The sequence below is a fragment of the Schistocerca americana genome, chromosome 2, assembly GCF_021461395.2.
Source record: "Schistocerca americana isolate TAMUIC-IGC-003095 chromosome 2, iqSchAmer2.1, whole genome shotgun sequence".
Lineage (NCBI taxonomy): Eukaryota > Metazoa > Arthropoda > Insecta > Orthoptera > Acrididae > Schistocerca > Schistocerca americana.
In genome coordinates this window covers 656,212,133-656,230,782 of record NC_060120.1, presented here as the reverse complement: position 1 = coordinate 656,230,782, position 18,650 = coordinate 656,212,133, and the positions used below count along the sequence as shown (strand labels likewise).

General features: G+C 42.6%; 1 protein-coding gene across 1 annotated transcript in view; it reads right to left on the bottom strand.

The window, feature by feature from the left end:
* LOC124594291 (glutamate receptor ionotropic, kainate 2-like) overlaps positions 1 to 18,650 on the bottom strand; it is a 212,001-nt gene that overhangs the window by 167,744 nt on the left and 25,607 nt on the right. Inside the window, exon 2 of the mRNA XM_047132654.1 lies at positions 871 to 1,098. Within this exon, the coding sequence (XP_046988610.1) occupies positions 871 to 988 (118 nt within the window). The 5' untranslated portion in view covers positions 989 to 1,098. The remainder of the gene's footprint in view (positions 1 to 870; positions 1,099 to 18,650) is intronic.

Sequence of the window (18,650 nt, the reverse complement as noted above, 5' to 3'; positions counted from 1 at the left end):
TTCTACTAACTCCTGTCCTGTAAACTTCAGTAGGGAATGAATAATTAAAAATGAAAATAAATGCCAATACGGTAGTAAAACAAAACTGTGGGAAAACTGGAACAGAAGAGAATGAAAGCATTTTACATATGATCCTACAGAAGAATGCTGAAAATTAGGTGGCCCGGTAAGATAAGGAATGAGGAGGTCCTCCGCAGGGAAAGGAATGTATGGGAAACACTGACACGAAGAAGGGACGTCTGTTGTGACGTCGTGAATAACTTCAATTGTAGAACAGAGGACAGCAGAGGCTAAAAACTGTAATTCGTGGCCAAGTTATTACCAAAAACAGGAACATTTCCACCCAGAACCAATGATCAGTTTGCAACAATTCTGTAGCAATAGTCATAGTTAGATTTTTGGTATTTGACGTCCGCCAGTTATGCAAAACACCGTTTTCCTCAGTATCCAAACATGTTTCGGCACCACTGTGCCATCATCTGTGGGTTATCACTTTTATTTATTCTGCAATGTGAACATTTTTGTTACATGATTATAAAATTATCTGCATTTTAGTTCAAACAACAGATCGCTTCTTTTTGTAAATACCTTTACATTTGGTGAGCATGAATTTTCTGGATCACTTTTGTGATAATTATTACATGTAGCTTGTCACCTGCAACCAAACGATGTTGATTAGAAAGTGTTTTTTTTTTTTTTTTTTGCTGAGAGTTAACCTACCTTCTAGAGTGGCGGGCTGCGTCAAAGCAGTCAAAAGACTGATGAGTCACAGAAAAAAAATAAGAAAAGAAAAAAAAAGTTAGCTGGTGTTGACAACAGTGTTCTCTCAATGGGCCAGGTACCTACGAACATTCCTAGGCAGAGACTCACCGATGCGAATACTATAAACTGGTCTGCGCGCGGCGTGCGTTTCCAGAAGACATCCGACCAGCAGCGTCCACAGCCACGCCCACGTGCAGAGCGGGTGAGCGGTGCAGAGCCGCCACATGCTGCCCGAAGCTCTCACCAGCTTCTAGCGAGACTCATCGCATGGTGGCCTGGCGGCATGGCGCCACTGCAGCTGCACACCGGCTTCAGGAGGGTAAAGAGGTCAGCTACCTGCAAAAAGACACAAAGAGTGCTTCACGATCATGTCCACACTGCATTCTTTTTAATGAACAGGTTCTAGGCGCTTCAGTCTGGAACCGCGCGACCGTTACGGTCGCAGGTTCGAGTCCTGCCTCGGGCATGGATGTATGTGACGTCCTTAGGTTAGTTAGGTTTAACTAGTTCTAAGTTCTAGGGGACTGATGACCTCAGAAGTCCCATAGTGTTCAGAGTCATTTTTTAATGAACAGGCACCTGCACGAGACTGTGGAAAAGGATAGATTTTAGTGTACTCTCGATATTATTAGACACAGAGCACAGGCTCGATCTGAACAAGAGGAAGAAGGAGATCGCATGTCGAGATAGTTTAAGGAACCAGCACAGTATTCACCTCAAAAAATTCTGGAAACATAGCAAAACACAATTCAGGGTAATGTGTCCTCAGTTTTCTGTTATGAAGAAGAACTCGAGCTTTCGATGACTTCCTTCAGTGTGACCGTTAGTAGCAAAGGGCTGTGGCCCCTTCCGATACGAAAAGCACCGACCGCGGCATCGCCAAAAAATACACTTGTCGCGGTGCTGCTCTCGATCGGAACCAGAAACTTAGGGTCATCGGGCGCCACAGCCTGACCTGCAGTGCCCTACAACGACGATGACTTCAGGCCGTACTTCATCCCATCAAATCCTAGGCAATAATCACAGAACGCACTTCCCGTTGCTTCCGTCTCCCCTCTTTCTATCTATCCATTCACAGCCATCCCGTCCATCCTACTAACACACTAAATTATCATGACTAAATATTAACCGCAAATTAACTTGGCACCCGGTCTACTAACCATCCAACAAAAAGCCTACAACAGACTGTACTTAATATGTAGGGATTACACTCATCCACACCTACAGAAGCCTTACTTGACCCAGCCTTACCTTTGCCAATACAACCTGGATCTCCACACCTTCAAAATTAAACCACCCCTTAGAAGTTCTTGTACGCTATGCACTCCATCTACCTTCTCCTCATGCACACCCCATAATCCTCAGAGTCTTGGTACATTTTTGTTAATCCTAAACATTCCGTAAACTCGAATATCAAAACCCTGGGTTTTTCTCCACCTCCACAACCTCCACATCATACAGAAAGGAAACTTCAACAAGACCCCTCTTCCCGACTTGGAAATCAGTCGACATCTGCTCATCCTACCAACAGCAGCCACATCCGTCATGCCGTTTCCTTATATAGAGACGTCAGTATCTCGACCAATTTCGTGAACGTCATAAACCTATCCTCGTTCCTTCCCGTTACAGCCTCCACTTACATATTGCACTTCTGAGATCATCATCATCCCCACCCCTCCCCGATCCCACACATACGTTCCATCTATCTGAATTGCCTGTTGTCGTTCATCTCTTCATAATTTCTTCGAACACATACTGGGAGCTGACCTGGAGGGAGTTGCCAGAAGCAGCATCCTAATTATCTTAGCATCAACCACACAGCCATTAAGAAGTCATTTTATTGCACATTAATCCATTATTTTACATCAACATCTGCAAGCCACCTAACCGGGCGTAGAGGAGGATACTTCTGGAGCCACTGACTGACTTCTCCTACCCTGTACCACTCGCGACTGGCTGCTGTGATGAATGATTGTCGGTAAGTCCCTGTAATATCTCTAATTTCTCGAATTTTCTTGTTGTGGTCATTTCGCGAAACGTGTGTGGGAGAAAGTAGTATGTTGTTCGACTCTTCCCGCAAAGTGATATCTCGAAATTTCAATAGTAAACCTCGCCAATATGCACGACCCCTCCCTTGTAGCGTCTGCCACTGGATTTTGCTGAGTATTTACTCTTTGTAGCATAAGAAAACTAGATATCCATAATTTTAACATCATTTGGTTGAAGAGCACCAATAGGGCTGTTGCTAGCCGTCCCCATATGGACAGAATGAAATGAGCAATGAAGAAAAAAAGAAGCCGTGGATCCAGTTTTGTTCCTCCAACCAGAAGCTACTTGGATGCCACCAGCAACCTATTCTTAGTATGACTGTTGCTACAGAATTGTTGCGAATTGATCATTGGTCCTGCGTGGAAATGTTCCTATATTCTGTAAATAACTTGGCTATTCGACGTTTATCTGTACGAGTGCAGTTTTATCAATGCTTAAAGCGAATTCTGTCTTGTGTTCGATAAATTGTGTTACGCGGACACTGCTACAGTACAGTTGACTACTGTATGGTGGTTGCTAACGTATTAGCCTTGTATCCAATAGCTGGTCGACCAATCCAAGTCATGCCGAAATGAATGAACTTGCATATGCTGCCAAAGGTTACGTCGGTGTCTGTGATGGAGGATCGCTGCTAACTTTATCACTCGCGAACATAATTAAATAACTTAGTGTACATCTACGTAGACCATTGGTGCCTAAAGCCCGCTACTGTGCATAGCTAAATTTGTTTCCGTTTTCTGAAGCTCAGTTTTACGTTATGATCACGACGGTCTTCTTGATGTCACAATTTCACAATAGGCCGGGTCAAAGGGCAAGATGTTTGATTCTTCAAGTGTAATTTAACGCTTGTTGTGAGGCTGTTCTCAACAACTACCGATTTGTCCTCTTGTGCTATCTCATACCCCACTGGTGTTGCTCACAACATGCTGAAACTGTACACATAACTCACTGACATTCACAAGGAATAATATAAATTCCAAGGACTCTTCATTGAAACATGACTGCTACTGAATGTAGCCCTTCTTTTATCGTGTTGTGTGTTCGGAATACGAAATCTGTCCTAAGTGGGATAGGTAGCGGATCATGTTGAGTTGTCTACCATCTGACATGCCTGTTTTGAGAGAATGTCTATGAAAAACGTGATATTAAAGTAGGATTCTCTAAAAAAGGAAAACGCAAAACGTTTTTCGATTCCTATTCAAAAAAAGACGAGACTATTTTATTTAGGAGCGTTGTCGAGCGTTATCGAGATAAAATTCATTCCCATATTAATTTAAAATAGACAGTTGTGGATTTGGACCTGCTTCTTCTCACTGTACGTGCTGTGTCTAACAAGTAAATCCGTTAGGTACGAGTCGAATTAAAACAAGTTATCTGCGACTATTAGGCAGTCGGGTTGGCACCACAGTCATGGCGCTGGGCTGCATGGAATGAGGATCACTATTCTACGATGCAACGTTCTGGTATTTAGATTTCTACATGGTCTCTAAAGAAAGCTGAAAAATAAACTTTTGCATGATGCACAATTAAAAAATTTAGTGCCAACAAGAAATTGTGTAGAAGAGCTATTAATTACTGTAAACTGAATGGTCAGTTTCATACCCAGCCTTTTATTCCCTCCTGTATTAATAATACTCATGCGAAAGTAGTATTTTCAGTCGTGAAAAGTAAGAAAGCCCATTGAATGTTGGCGATTTTGCGGACGTTGTTTTCTGCAGTTGTGATCGTACCTCTCTCGCCCCCCCTCCCCCCCCCCCCCAAGTGAAGACGGTAGAACGACCAACGCTGTCAACTGTTCTTGAAGACAAGTGGATTTAAAAATCTAAAGGCATTGAAAAAAACCTTCATTACTAGAAATAACAAGCTCTCCTAAGTTTCATTTTTGTCTACGGATGAATGTAAGCATCCCATTTTTTTTACTCAATGTACACGTAATATTTAAAATTCTTGTGATTGACTATGCTGTTTCTGTAGTCGCTAAGGTTCGGTAAAATAGCACCATATGGTGACGTAATTTTAAGATTTTAAACTTGGTAAATTAACTGAAGTGCATACTTCTTATGTGCTAAGAGTAATTATTGCTTTTGATGTTATATTTAATAACGTGGCTATCAGCGTCCTTCCTGCAGTTACCAGAGACGAATGTTATTAGGTCATGTAAAGCTCAAAAAGTTCATAAGATACAAGTTTATTTAAAATACTCTCTGTCATTTTCACCCTTAGTCGCTCATTCGCGCTACGGTCGCAGGTTCGAAACCTGCCTCGGGCATGGATGTGTGTGATGTCCTTAGGTTTGTGAAGTTTAACTAGTTCTAAGATCTATGGGACTGATGACCTCAGCGGTTAAGTCCCATAGTGCTCAGAGCCATTCACTCATTCAGTCGCACTCAATCATCCTTAATTCCAAACTGGTATCCTGATCTTAATCCTAAGGTCTTCTAAGAGGGGACCACTTAGAAAGAAAAAAAAAAACAGTTGTAATAATCAATTTAAAAGTTTTGTTTTGTTTGTTTCTCCCATATTCGTAAACACTACTATACTCCCAAGCTTGCACTAGGCGTACTTTCCAGTTTCATATACCATGCTACCACCTGCAACTTAGGCAATGATCTTACTAGTAAGAAGACTGCCTTTTCTTTTTGTAAAGTGTATGTGGCAGTGACCGTTACATGACACGTTTTGTATCCGTTTAGCAATAAAACTTCGTTGTTATCCTACAGTGAGAATCAGGGTTGTTTCACTGTGACTCCATTAATAACGGCTAAACTAGCAACTGAGGAGCTTAGATGGCTGATGTACAGAAAATTTTGATGAGCCTGCCATCATAGAAACTAAAACAGAGCGCTCCAAAAACGACGTCACTGCATGTTGCAGACGGTGACAAAAGTCATGGGATACCGATATGCACAAATACAGGTGGCGGTAGTATTGCGTATACAAGGTAAAGAAGGGAAGCGCATTGGCGGAGCTGTCTTTTGTGCTCAGATGATTCACGTCAAAAGGTTTCCGACGTGATTACGGCCGCACGACGGAAACTAACAGGCTTTGAACGCGGTATAGTAGTTGGAGCTAGACGCATGGGACATTCCATTTCGGAAATCGTTAGGGAATTCAGTATTACGAGATCGACAGTTGTAAGTAGGCTGTTTAGGTTTTTTTATTGGTAACGCCACCTCTGTATGAAAATCACTGGCTGTGCTGTGTGCAGTCCGTGGCTGCTTTGCATTGTTGTAATACTCGCCATTGTTGTGTTAGGCAGCTGGCTGTGAACAGCGCGTAGCGTTGCGCAGTTGGAGGTGAGCCACCAGCAGTGGTGGATGTGGGGAGAGAGATGGCGGAGTTTAGAAATTTGTCATGAACTGCTATATTTATATATGATGATATCAAGTAGTTTGAATCTTTTGTTTAGCTGGCAGTAGTGGCGCTCGCTGTATTGTAGTAGTTCGAGTAACCAAGATTTTTGTGAGGTAAGTGATTTGTGAAAGGTATAGGTTAATGTTAGTCAGGGCCATTCTTTTGTAGGGATTTTTGAAAGTCAGATTGCGTTGCGCTAACAAAATATTGTGTGTCAGTTTAAGGACAGTCGTGTATAATTGTTCAAAAGGGGACGTTTCACAGTGTCAAGATCTCGCCGAAAAAAACAAATTTCAGGCATTACTTCTCACCACGGACAGTGCAGTGGCCGATGGCCTTCACTTAACAGCCGTGAGCAGCGGCGTTCGCATAGAGTTGTCATTGCCAACAGGTAAGCAACACTGCGAAATCAATGTGGGACTTAGACGAACGTATCCGTTTGGACGCTGGGGCGAAATCTGGTGTTGATGAGCTATTACAGCAGACGACCGACGAGAGTACCTTTAATCCGCAGCGCCTCTCCTGGGGTGGTTGGATCCTAGACGACTAGAAAACCGTGGCCATCAGATGAGTCCCGATTTTGGTTGGTAAGAGCTGGTAGTAGGGTTTGAGTATGGCGCAGACCCCAAGAAGCCATGGATCCAAGTTGTCAACAAGGCACTGTGCCAGCTGGTGGTGGTGGGCTGTCTTTACATGGTATGGATGGGTTCTCTGGTCCAGATGAATCGCTCACTGACTGGAAATGGTTATTTTCGGCTCCTTGGAGGCAATGTGCAGTCGTTTACGAACTTCATGTTCCCAGACAACGCTGTCATATCATCGGGCTGCAATTGTACGTGGTTGGTTTGAAGGGCATTTTGGACAATTCGAGCGAATGGTTTGGCCAGCTACGTCGCCCGACTTGAATCCCATCGAACGTTTGTGGGACATTATCGAGAGGTCGGTTTGTGTACAAGATTGTGCACCGGCAACACTTTCGCAGTTATGCACGACTATAGATTCAACATGGCTCCATATTTCTACAGTGGAATTCCAACGACTTGTTGAGTCCGTGCCACGTCGAGTTGCTGCACTACACCGGGAAAAAGAAGGTCCGACACGATATTAAGGGGCATCCCATGACTTTTGTCACCTCAGTGTAAGTCTTGACGTTCTGATACTGTGACTAATGAACAGGCCTTCTGGGCTGCTGTTTCTGATACTTCAGTGGCCCAAATTCCCACTCTCCAGGACGTCCGGGATAATATCTCTTTCTTCCCTCGCTGCAGCAGGCGGAGGGGAGTTTTCTGGGCTGTTTCATCTGCTGAGCACGTGGGCAGACGGCTTTCAGTGTACTAGTGTGGTAGGAGAAGACAGCGAACGCCGTAGTTTAAGTACATGTTGCTTGCTGCATTATCCACAAAGTCACGTTTACCACTGGATCTAAGACACAGAATTGCTTTGGTAAACGGATCTCGAGTCTACAACGTGAACAAATCAGTCTCTCATACTGCTGTTGGCTCACGTAATTGTTTCAAAAATTCTGAAAATTGAAACTGGTGTATTTTCTCCCTCTCCCCCCACCCCCCCTCTCTTCTCTCTCTTGTTCCACACAAAATCTAATGTGAATATGGGAGTCATGAGATGCCAAGGTGGCAGTCGGCTCCAACCTGGATGGGCACTAGAATCTGGTCCCAAACATGGTCTAGCTTTGCGTGACTTGAGAATAGCTTTGAAGCACGCTTGTGGTGTAAAAGTGGCATTTGAATGCTGCGTGGAGTGACGGCGCTTGAAGGTCAGGCAGGAACCCACATTTGTGAACAGGGAAATGACCTTTTACTGCCCCTATGAGCTGCCAAAACATACACTTCATAGTCAAAGGTGCTGTGTCGTGAGCAGCAGACGCTACCGACACCAGATTCCCTATGGTGAAGGGACAGTTGTAAAGTATAGCTGCAACTCCCGACAGTAACTCTGTGATCTTCGAAGTGAGTATTTTTACTGACGGTGGCGGCCACTTGGTAAAAATGTTCCGTCATTGAAACTTCCTGGCAGATTAAAACTGTGTGCCGGACCGAGACTCGAACTCGGGAACTTTGCCTACCAGGTAGAGCACTTGCCCGCGAAAGGCAAAGGTCCCAAGTTCGGGTCTCGGTCCGGCACACAGTTTTAATCTGCCAGGAAGTTTCATATCAGCGCCCACTCCGCTGCAGAGCCAAAATCTCATCCTGTTCCGTCATTGTCTCCGCTGTGACTGTCGAGTTAGTTTGAAGAGAGTGTCTTCTTATAGGGCGAGTAATCGGTTACATCTCGCCTCGGTCAATGACCCTCCTGTTGGCTTCCCATATTAAGCTACTTTTGTGTATTATTTAATATCGAGAAACCCACACTCCGATCTTTTCTCACTGTCCTTATGATTTGGCGGCATCTCGACTCGTCTACCAGAAAATCTGAAAGAATCTCAGCTGTAGGCTGACATTTTGAAGCTGTGTAACTCATCAGTAAGGACAGGAAAAAACGCTTTATTTCATGCCTATATTTGGTGTTTTTTTAAAATTAATTGTTTATTTTGTCAATTTGTGTGTTATTTTCTGACAATTTGTTTTTCAAGCATGTTCTTTATTGTTCATGTCATTGTTTTCCAGAGTTAAATTTGAAATGAAAATATGTCATCACGCATATAATAAGTATAGACATCACATTTGTTTACATTATCGAAAAGGATAACGTTAACATTAAATGTATTAAATCTCTTCAATTTAAGAAACAATGCCTTGTAACCGCAAACCGCTCAAAATTTTTCAAAACGTGGTCATGACAACAAAGTCCTCGTGTGAGGCATTATTCATCAGGCCTGCAATACTTCAAAAATGGTTCAAATGGCTCTGAGCACTATGGGACTTAATATCTGTGGTCATCAGTCCCCTAGAACTTAGAACTACTTAAACCTAACTAACCTAAGGACATCACACACATCCATGCCCGAGGCAGGATTCGAAACCGCGACTGTAGCGGTCACGCGGTTCCAGACTGCAGCGCCTAGAACCGCGCGGCCACACCGGCCGGCTGCAATACTTCATTATTTTGTGAAAACAGCCACTCAGAGCATATTTTGAACGTGGACGCCAAATTATACGCCTAGTCCTGATGGCAGAGCAACATTCATCCGCCATGACACAGGTAGTCTTTGTAGATGGCCTAAGGGTTTTGGAATACGTGCATCAGCTGCTTGGTTGGTCACAGTCTTACTAGGATACATTAATTCCTGATTCGTGTACCGTTACTTATAAACAACCAGTTCGTTGTACCGAGAATAGTTTCCTTCACTGAGCTTCCGTTTCAACGATTTCCTTCTGCGCACAACTTGATCTCTTAGGTGTATCTAGATCAGGAAGCGGTCAATGGAGTGTTTCTGCGAAGCTATAGATCATATCACGAGATCTACAGTGGAGTACGATCCTGTACTACGTTTTGCGCCCTCCCTATTCAGAAGGCATAAGTTTTTGAAGATGTGAAGCAGTCAATAACTTGACCGTTGGCGCACGTGCCGGTGGAACCGCATTGTAGGCTACGTACACCAAAGACCCCGGCAAAGGATGAACTGGCTGGGATGCTGAGAGATACTCTTCATCTGCGGTGTAAGGAGGAAGTGTAACACTGGAGCGGCTACGTGCAAGTAGTTGGTAAGGGTAAGACGCGAATACACCTAATCCAAGTTAGCCCTTTCCTTACAGTCAACTGCTTTCTCAAATGAGTCATTTTCACACTAGTCTGAGATCTCTAGTGAAGGATTATCTGATGACTCTGAAGAACGTTTCTTTTTGGTTTCTTATCATTTGTCCCGCTTTATTCCTTTATTGGTACGTTGGTGATGTTGAATGCCTTGGCTCTTTTTTTTACGTTTTTTGTTGCGTTGTTGCCTTAGGTTGTTTTGGTTGTGTCAGAATTTGGCCCAACTGACCTGATTACTCTTTGAACAAAAAATATGACTTTAAAAGTGCACTGGCATGAATATGTACTTGGAAACGTCCCCTTAGAAAAATTTATGAATGACTGTGCTGATAAACCTCTTACATTATTTGATTTTCAAACAGCTGAGCAGAATTGAACGTACTCAGACATTTCGCTCTTTACCTATTCTGATCAACACTAAAATGTCACACAATATTTTTAGCGCAACGCAATCTGACTTTCAAATATCTCTACAAAAGATTGGCCCTGACTAACAATAACCTATTCCTTTCATGAATCACTTATCTCACAAAAATCTTCATTACTCGAACTACTGCAATACAGCGAGCGCCACTACTGCCAGCTAAATAAAAGATTCTAACTACTGAAGGCACTAACTACTGATAGGCATAGTCAGCAAATGAAAGATTTTGATAGGGAACAAACAATGTATATCCGCTCTCAAAACTCCGCTATCTCACTCCCCACATCCACAACTGCTGGCGGTTCACCTCCAACTGCGCAACGCTACGCGCTGTTCACATCCAGCCAGTGTTGCCAACTCTAAAAAACCCGAGTCGCTAGATTCAATATCAAAAGTCGCTAGAAAGTCTCTAAAACTGATTTTACTAGGGGTGTACTGAAAATTTCGTGCTGTGAATGGTGCAATAAGCCAATGGGGGAGGAGGGGGGTAATAAAATATTAATAAAAATTGTCTCATACATAATTACTATATTGTCTTAATTAAATGACTCATTGCTTCCAACAACATACATATAAAATACGCTAACGTTTAATTAAACATGTTATCATAATTGACGCAACACATAAATTGTTGTTTCAATCACAGTAGTCAAATATACTAGAAATATACAACTATATTTGTAAGAAAATAAAGCAAGAACTCAAATTAGGTTACAAAATATATACATACCGGTATGTGAGCTATTCATCGTCGTCACTCAGAAGATCGAATAACTCTTCTGTTTCACGCTCTGACAGAACTGTAGTTGATGTAGAGGCTTGAACGTCGCTCAAAAGATGATGTTGCGGTTCGAGCGGTTTTGTCGCAAAAGAGTAACTTTTGTTCGTTCCAAAAAGCTCCAATACGTCTGACGGTATGTCAAAAGATGCACAATCTATATTTTGTTTCTTCAGCTGGTCTCTCAGTATGATCAAAGCATTAATTGTCTTTAACGATAATCTGTTACGTTGTTTAGTTTGTATAATGTTCATAGAACTGAATATTCTTCCCACTTCTGCATTTGAATGCGGTAGGCATAGAACAGTCATTGCTATCTGTGAAATCAAAGCAAAAGGATTCTCCCCTGCGGCATTTTTATACTGCAGAACCTCATTCCAAAATCGAACAGTGTTAATAGTGTTAATCCACCTAATGAAGTTGATATTAGGCAATTCTTGCAGCGTACCGTCTATGAAATCGCCAATAAAACCCAATTCTTTGGCTACATCCGCTACATCACTATTTTTATTCACTTTTAGTGTGTCTTCAACATCGACATTTTTTTCAGGATCGTAACGTTACTTGGCAGTCTTTGTTGAATTTCTTTTATGAGTTTCAGACTAAACTGAATTCATCTCTTCTTCAAATAAACTTTATTTTCTTCAGACAAACTTGACTCAGACAATTTCTGTTCAAACATAAAACCAATGTTCGGATTTGGGTACATACATTCGCTTGCAACTGGTGTTGTCAACAAATCAACAGTTGGAAAAACAATGTTTTGTCCGAGTGACTGCATGAGAAATACAAGTGTATCTAGCAATTTAGTGGGGTCATTGTCGTCTCCTTCAAAAGCTTTTATTGCTATTTGTACGTCTTTTTAAGCATGTTTAAGATAAAAAATGTAAAGATGATTTGAGTCGTCACAATACATCCTGTACGAAAGATCGGCAGTGTAACAACTGTCTTGAACCATGGCAAGTGAAAAATGTAGCTTTAGTTCTTCCCAATGCTCCAGAATTCTTCGTATTGCTGGTTCATTTGAAAGCCAACGTGTTGCACAGACCTTCAAAACTTTTAGTGGCTGTTTTCCACAATTTATTGTCTCATAAACCTTTTTATATTCCTCTTGCCTTTTGGGTGAAATGGAGAACCAATTGCAAGTTTCCCGTACAAGAAACTACGTTTCTAGGTATGGTATTCACTGAGGCGTGCGTAACTTCAAGCTGAAGAGAGTGACAAATGCAACGGATCAATACCAAATGATTCAAACCATATTCTCTCTTGAGTTGTTCGAAAAGCCCATTGTTCATTCCAACCATTGCAGAAGCATTATCTGTGCCAATTCCTACCATATTAGCGATTGGTTGTTTGAGATCATTCAAAGGATTCACAATAACAGCAGCCAGATTTCTTGCATCTGCAGTTTCTACTACAGCGAGTTTGATAAATGATGATCTAATGGTTTGGTTGTTTACACTATAGCACCGTATAACGATACCTAGCATTTTAGATATTGTTACATCCGTGGATTGATCTATTAGTACACTGTATTTTTGGTTACCTATATCTTCAACCAATGATTGTGTAAAATATGGAGCCAAATCTTCAGTTATAATATTAGTGCACTTTGTACGATGTAATTGCATGTTTTTAGCGCCCTCATCACCGGAAAACACCATCTTGCACTGTATTCCTTAATGATCTACAGCTAAAATAGAACAATGTTCAGCAATAAATGGAGCCTTCCGCTCTGCCTGCTATTACAACTGTAGTTTTCGGAACAATTTTCACAGGTAAGGTAGTTTGTGTTTTTTTTAAAATCAATTTTTTGTTTATGCTTAATAGTTTTCGAATACTTTCTAATATCACACAATTTAGCATAATACTCTGTTGCATATACTTGACATCTTGCCTTGGATAAGTCTCCAACGACTGGTTTCAGCCACCCATTGAATTCAGGTTCTGCCTCCCACGCAAAAAAAATCTTCCAATGTGTGTGAAATCTTATGGGACTTAACTGCTAAGGTCATCAGTCCCTAAGCTTACACACTACTTAACCTAAATTATCCTAAGGACAAACACACACAGGCATGCCCGAGTGAGGACTTGAACCTCCGCCGGGACCAACCACACAGCCTCCCACGCATCCCGATATTTTTGAGCATACTGCTTCTTCTTCTGCGGTAAATCCATTATGTAACCCACCACACCATAAGCTTCACCAATTTATAATCACTGAAAATACATTAAAACTCTGGCGAACTAGAGGTCATGAAACGATCTACACACTCAGTAACTCGATGTCAGTCCTATTGTTCACTGTTTGCCGGCCGAGGTGGTCTTGCGGTTCTAGGCGCGCAGTCCGGAACCGTGCGACTGCTACGGTCGCAGGTTCGAATCCTGCCTCGGGCATGGATGTGTGTGATGTCCTTAGGTTAGTTAGGTTTAAGTAGTTCTAAGTTCTAGGGGACTGATGACCACAGCAGTTGAGTCCCATAGTGCTCAGAGCCATTTGAACCATTTTGTTCACTGTTTAAAACGTAATAATGTCTGAGATACCCCCTCCGAATTGTTCTTGCGTAACCACTGTGCATGTGGTAATAATTTAACTGCGAGTTAACACTTCGAAAATTTAGAGGTTGCTGGACAGTAATGTATTTTATTATACTTAATATTACGTGTGTTTTTTGTCAATTCAAAAAATAAAGGGAGTTCAAAAGTTGAAGAATTATAGATCGATACGCTGTCGACGATAACAGGCTAGTGGGTAATTGTTCTATAGTCAAGGTTTTCTTACTCTGTAGGCAATTCCCACATTCAGGTTTACTAAATGCTGAACAATGCTACATGATTTGCTAAGAACTTAATTTAACTTAGTAAATCTAGAACAAAGTCAGTGTAGTACCCATTCTATAGTTAAAATCTTAGTTTTGTTAATGAAAATACTGGCTAAAAATAGTTTTGATTTGTACTTCAAAAGTCGTCAGTACTCCAAAAGTCGCCAGATAAGTCGCTAAATAATTTTTGTCGTTAAAAAGTTTTTTTTGTCGCTAATACGAAGGCAAAAGTCGCCATTTCTAGCGACAAAGTCGCTAAATTGGCAACACTGCATCCAGCTGCCCAACACCCCAACTGCACAACGCTATGCGCTGTTCACATCCAACTGCCCAACACTACAATAGAGAATATTTCAACAATGCCAACCAGCCACAGACTGCACACAGCACAGTCAGTGATTTTCATACAGAGCGCTACGTGGCGTTACCAACATAAAAACCTAAACGGCCTACTTACATCTAAACAGCCTACTTACAACTTGTGCTTGCACCACTTGTCTGCACCGGTGTTGCTGTTCCAACTTTTACTTCAGTCTTATTCATTACGGGTGAGAAAGATGATGCAAAAGCAGATGAGTTTAATGACTGGTGTATGTTCTTCTCTTCATAATAAGGTATCCTCTTTGTGATTGCATCCTCCTTTGTTCTGGGAAAATAAGGCAGTCACGGCTCAGTACAGATGCTCATGATAATTGTTTATGTTTCCAGAATACTAAGACTGCGCGACGCGAAACGTCTTTCCTGTTGAGCCTCCCTCAGAGAATTAATGAGCGTTTGTGCGACAGTCCCACGCTGACTAAACAATTTATGACGAATTGTGTATCTTTTCATTGAATTTTCGTACCTCTACCTTCATCCCAGGTATTAAATTGGGAGTCAAATTTTGTTCCTTGTAACAAGCCAAACCGGAGTTGCCAGGTTTCTTCTAAACAAGATCGGAAATGTTTTACAGACCTGATGCTTCTAAACTTCATAAATGTGGGATTCTTTTCCGAAGCTGATATATCTAAAGCTCATTAGGTCAAAGCTCAAATAAACGCCCAACAATTACTAGTTTATTACTTTCAATCGTTAAATAGTTGCAGCCATATGGATCATGAGTGCAGGGTTGCAAAGACAGCTCTCTTCGGACTAAAAGCTGAATTTTTAACTTTGGTTATGTTTACAAGACTGCATTTAATTTAAGGGAACATACTACATTATGTGAACTATTATCCGTGATTGTGTAATCCCAATAAGTTTTAACGGGGAGTCGGTGGACATCCTAGAGGGGCTCATGTTGCTTAATACGCCGGGGAAGGGGGGAGGAGAGAGTATATATTCACACTTCCGCTACTCTGAGTCAGGATTCTCCGAAGTTTTACTAGAGTGCCTGAGACAGATGTCGGAATGAGCCTCTGAACAAAGCTGCGGCCGATTTCTTACGCCACATTAGTAAATTTTTTTTTCTTGTCAGCATTTTATTTTTGTTAATAGCTTTTTAAAAGGATAAATCGGCTTAACACAAGGGATATATATGGCAGAGCAACATTCACTCCGCCATGACACGGGTAGTCTTTGTAGATGGCCTAAGGGTTTTGGAATACGTGCATCAGCGGCTTGGTGGATCATTCATATATTATATATGAATATATTATATATATATATATTATATATATATATATATATATATATATATATATATATATATGAAGAATTTCTCGGTTGCAGAGGACATGTCGCCTTTTGAACAATTTTTCCTTTCTTGCCTCCTGTTTCGTCACACAGAACTGTATAACATTTAAAACATCTTTCCTTGGTTTGTGTTTCCACATTGTATCGATTACAAGTAACGGGGCTGATTGCGGGGATTCCTTAGATGGATGCAGCGTGTTGACACATGTTTTCCTGTGATTGGCGTCCCGTGAAATTCGATACTGTTCCTCTTCAATACAGGACAAGCATTCCGAGTATGTAGAATCTCGGTTCCCAATGATTTATATGGCTGTATGTATGACCATCCATAGAGCTTCGTTGTGTACGGTACTTGGCTACTGCTTGCTGACAGGCCGCATCAGTTCCCAAACGTTTAAATAGCGTGCGTTCGTCCTATCAGTGGTAGTTACTTGCTGGTTGAGAAAATGTCACACGTCCTGCGTTGGTCCACAAACCGGTGCACTAGCGAGAGTAAGTTTCCTCGTTCGCGCCAGGCGGCTGTCGCACTGATGTATATTCTGTATAGTTTGTCGCTCATAGGGATTTTGTCATTAAGAATCAGATACCATTGTCAGTCAGTCCGTAGAGGCAGGAATGTCTGGTGAATATTTCTTCACAGTACTACCCAGTTGCCGGCCGAAGTGGCCGTGCGGTTAAAGGCGCTGCAGTCTGGAACCGCAAGACCGCTACGGTCGCAGGTTCGAATCCTGCCTCGGGCATGGATGTTTGTGATGTCCTTAGGTTAGTTAGGTTTAACTAGTTCTAAGTTCTAGGGGACTAATGACCTCAGCAGTTGAGTCCCATAGTGCTCAGAGCCATTTGAACCAACTACCCAGTTCACCCGCGGTTCCCTTTCTTCAAGGGGGTTTCCTGGTGCGGTCTTTGTCATGATTTTGTATAGTGTCTTCTTAAGAAGCTGTGAGGTGTTTGGATATACTGGTGCGCACATCAGTAAATTCAAGAGCGTATTTACGGATATGCTGGTGTTCTGGTGGAATCGTCACTAGGTGTTTTGGTGGCACTAGGCTTGTTGGTGTTACGCTTGTTAAAAAACTACGAAGAAGGCATTGTCCTGAGGCTGTAATTCGTTTGTCATTCTGTTCATGAGGAACATGACACATATACTACTGGCCATTAAAATTGCTACACCACGAAGCTGACGTGCTATAGACGCGAAATTTAACCGACAGGAATAAGATGCTGTGATATGCAAATGATTAGCTTTTCAGAGCATTCACACAAGGTTGGCGCCGGTGGCGACACCTACACCGACCTGACATGAGGAAAGTTTCCAACCGATTTCTCATACACAAACAGCTGTTGACCGGCGTTGCCTGCTGAAACGTTTTTGTGATGCCTCGTGTAAGGAGGAGAAATGCGTACCATCACGTTTCCGACTTTGATAAAGGTCGGATTGTTCCCTATCGCGATTGCGGTTTATCGTATCGCGACATTGCTGCTCGCGTTGGTCGAGATCCAATGACTGTTAGCAGAATATGGAATCGGTGAGTTCAGGAAGGTAATACGGAACGCCGTGATGGATCCCAACGGCCTCGTATCAGTAACAGTCGAGATGACAGGCATCTTATCCGCATGGCTGTAACGGATCGTGCGGCCACGTCTCGATCCCTGAGTCAACAGATGGGTACGTTTGCAAGACAACAACCATCTGCATGAACATTTCGACGACGTTTGCAGCAGCATGGACTATCAGCTCGGAGACCATGGCTGCGGTTACCCTTGACGCTGCTTCACAGACAGGAGCGCCTGCGATGGTGTACTCAACGACGAACCTGGGTGCACGAATGGCAAATCGTCATTTTTTCGGATGAATCCAGATACTGTTTACAGCATCATGATGGTCGCATCCGTGTTTGGCGACATTGCGGTGAACGCACATTGGAAGCGTGTATTCGTCATCGCCATGCTGGCGTATCACCCGATGTGATGGTATGGGGTGCCATTGGTTACACGTATCGGTCACCTCTTGTTCGCATTGACGGCACTTTGAACAGTGGACGTTACATTTCAGTTGTGTTACGACCCGTGGCTGTACCCTTCATTCGATCCCTGCGAAACCCTACATTTCAGCAGGATAATGCACTACCGAATGTTGCAGGTCCTGTACGGGCCTTTCTGGAAAGAGAAAATGATCAACTGTTGCCCTGGCCAGCACATTGTCCAGATCTCTCACGAATTGAAAACATCTGGTCAATGGTGGCCGAGCAACTGGCTCGTCACAATACGCCAGTCACTACTCTTAATGAACTGTGGTATCGTGTTGAAGCTGCATGGGCAGCTGTACCTGTACGCGGCATCCAAGCTCTGTTTGATTCAATGCCCAGGCGTATCAAGGCCGTTATTACGGCCAGATGTGGTTGTTCTGGGTACTGATTTCTCAGGATCGATGCACTCAAACCGCGTGAAAATGTAATCACATGTCAGTTGTAGTATAATATATTTGTCGAATGATTACCCGTTTATCATCTACATTTCTTCTTGGTGTAGCAATTTTAATGGCCAGTAGTGTAGGTGTCGAACGCTGAAAGTCCAAGGTAAGGAGGGAACGGTGGATGCCTTGAAACGTGCTTTCAAAATATTACTGCGAAGAAGAAACCATTTCAATGATATCTGAATATTCAGACGAAGCTTCAGGGAGGGGAAGTTGTGGGACATGTAGTACAGTCTGTTTACAAAGTATACATGGATTATTTGTCTTTTTGCAGGAGCTTCAGGTGTCTGTTGGACAGTAAATTCAGTGTGGCCCTGATGCGGTCCGCCCAGTTCTTAGTTATCATGGGGCCATATAGCCTACTAGTAGACGGCTCATGTCACAGGTTTCGCCAAAGCCCCCATTATAGAGAAGTTCCGTCGTTTTCGTGCCTGTTGACCTAATCTCCAAATGCCTTCACGTAGATTTTAAGTTCATCGTCCAAGATGTCGAAGTCTTGTTGGTAAGACATAACAAAAGATACGTCGCCTGCGTGCGCTGTGAAGCAGACCCACTGGTTCGGAAGTATTAATTCTCGAATAATGCTTTCAGTGGGACGCTACA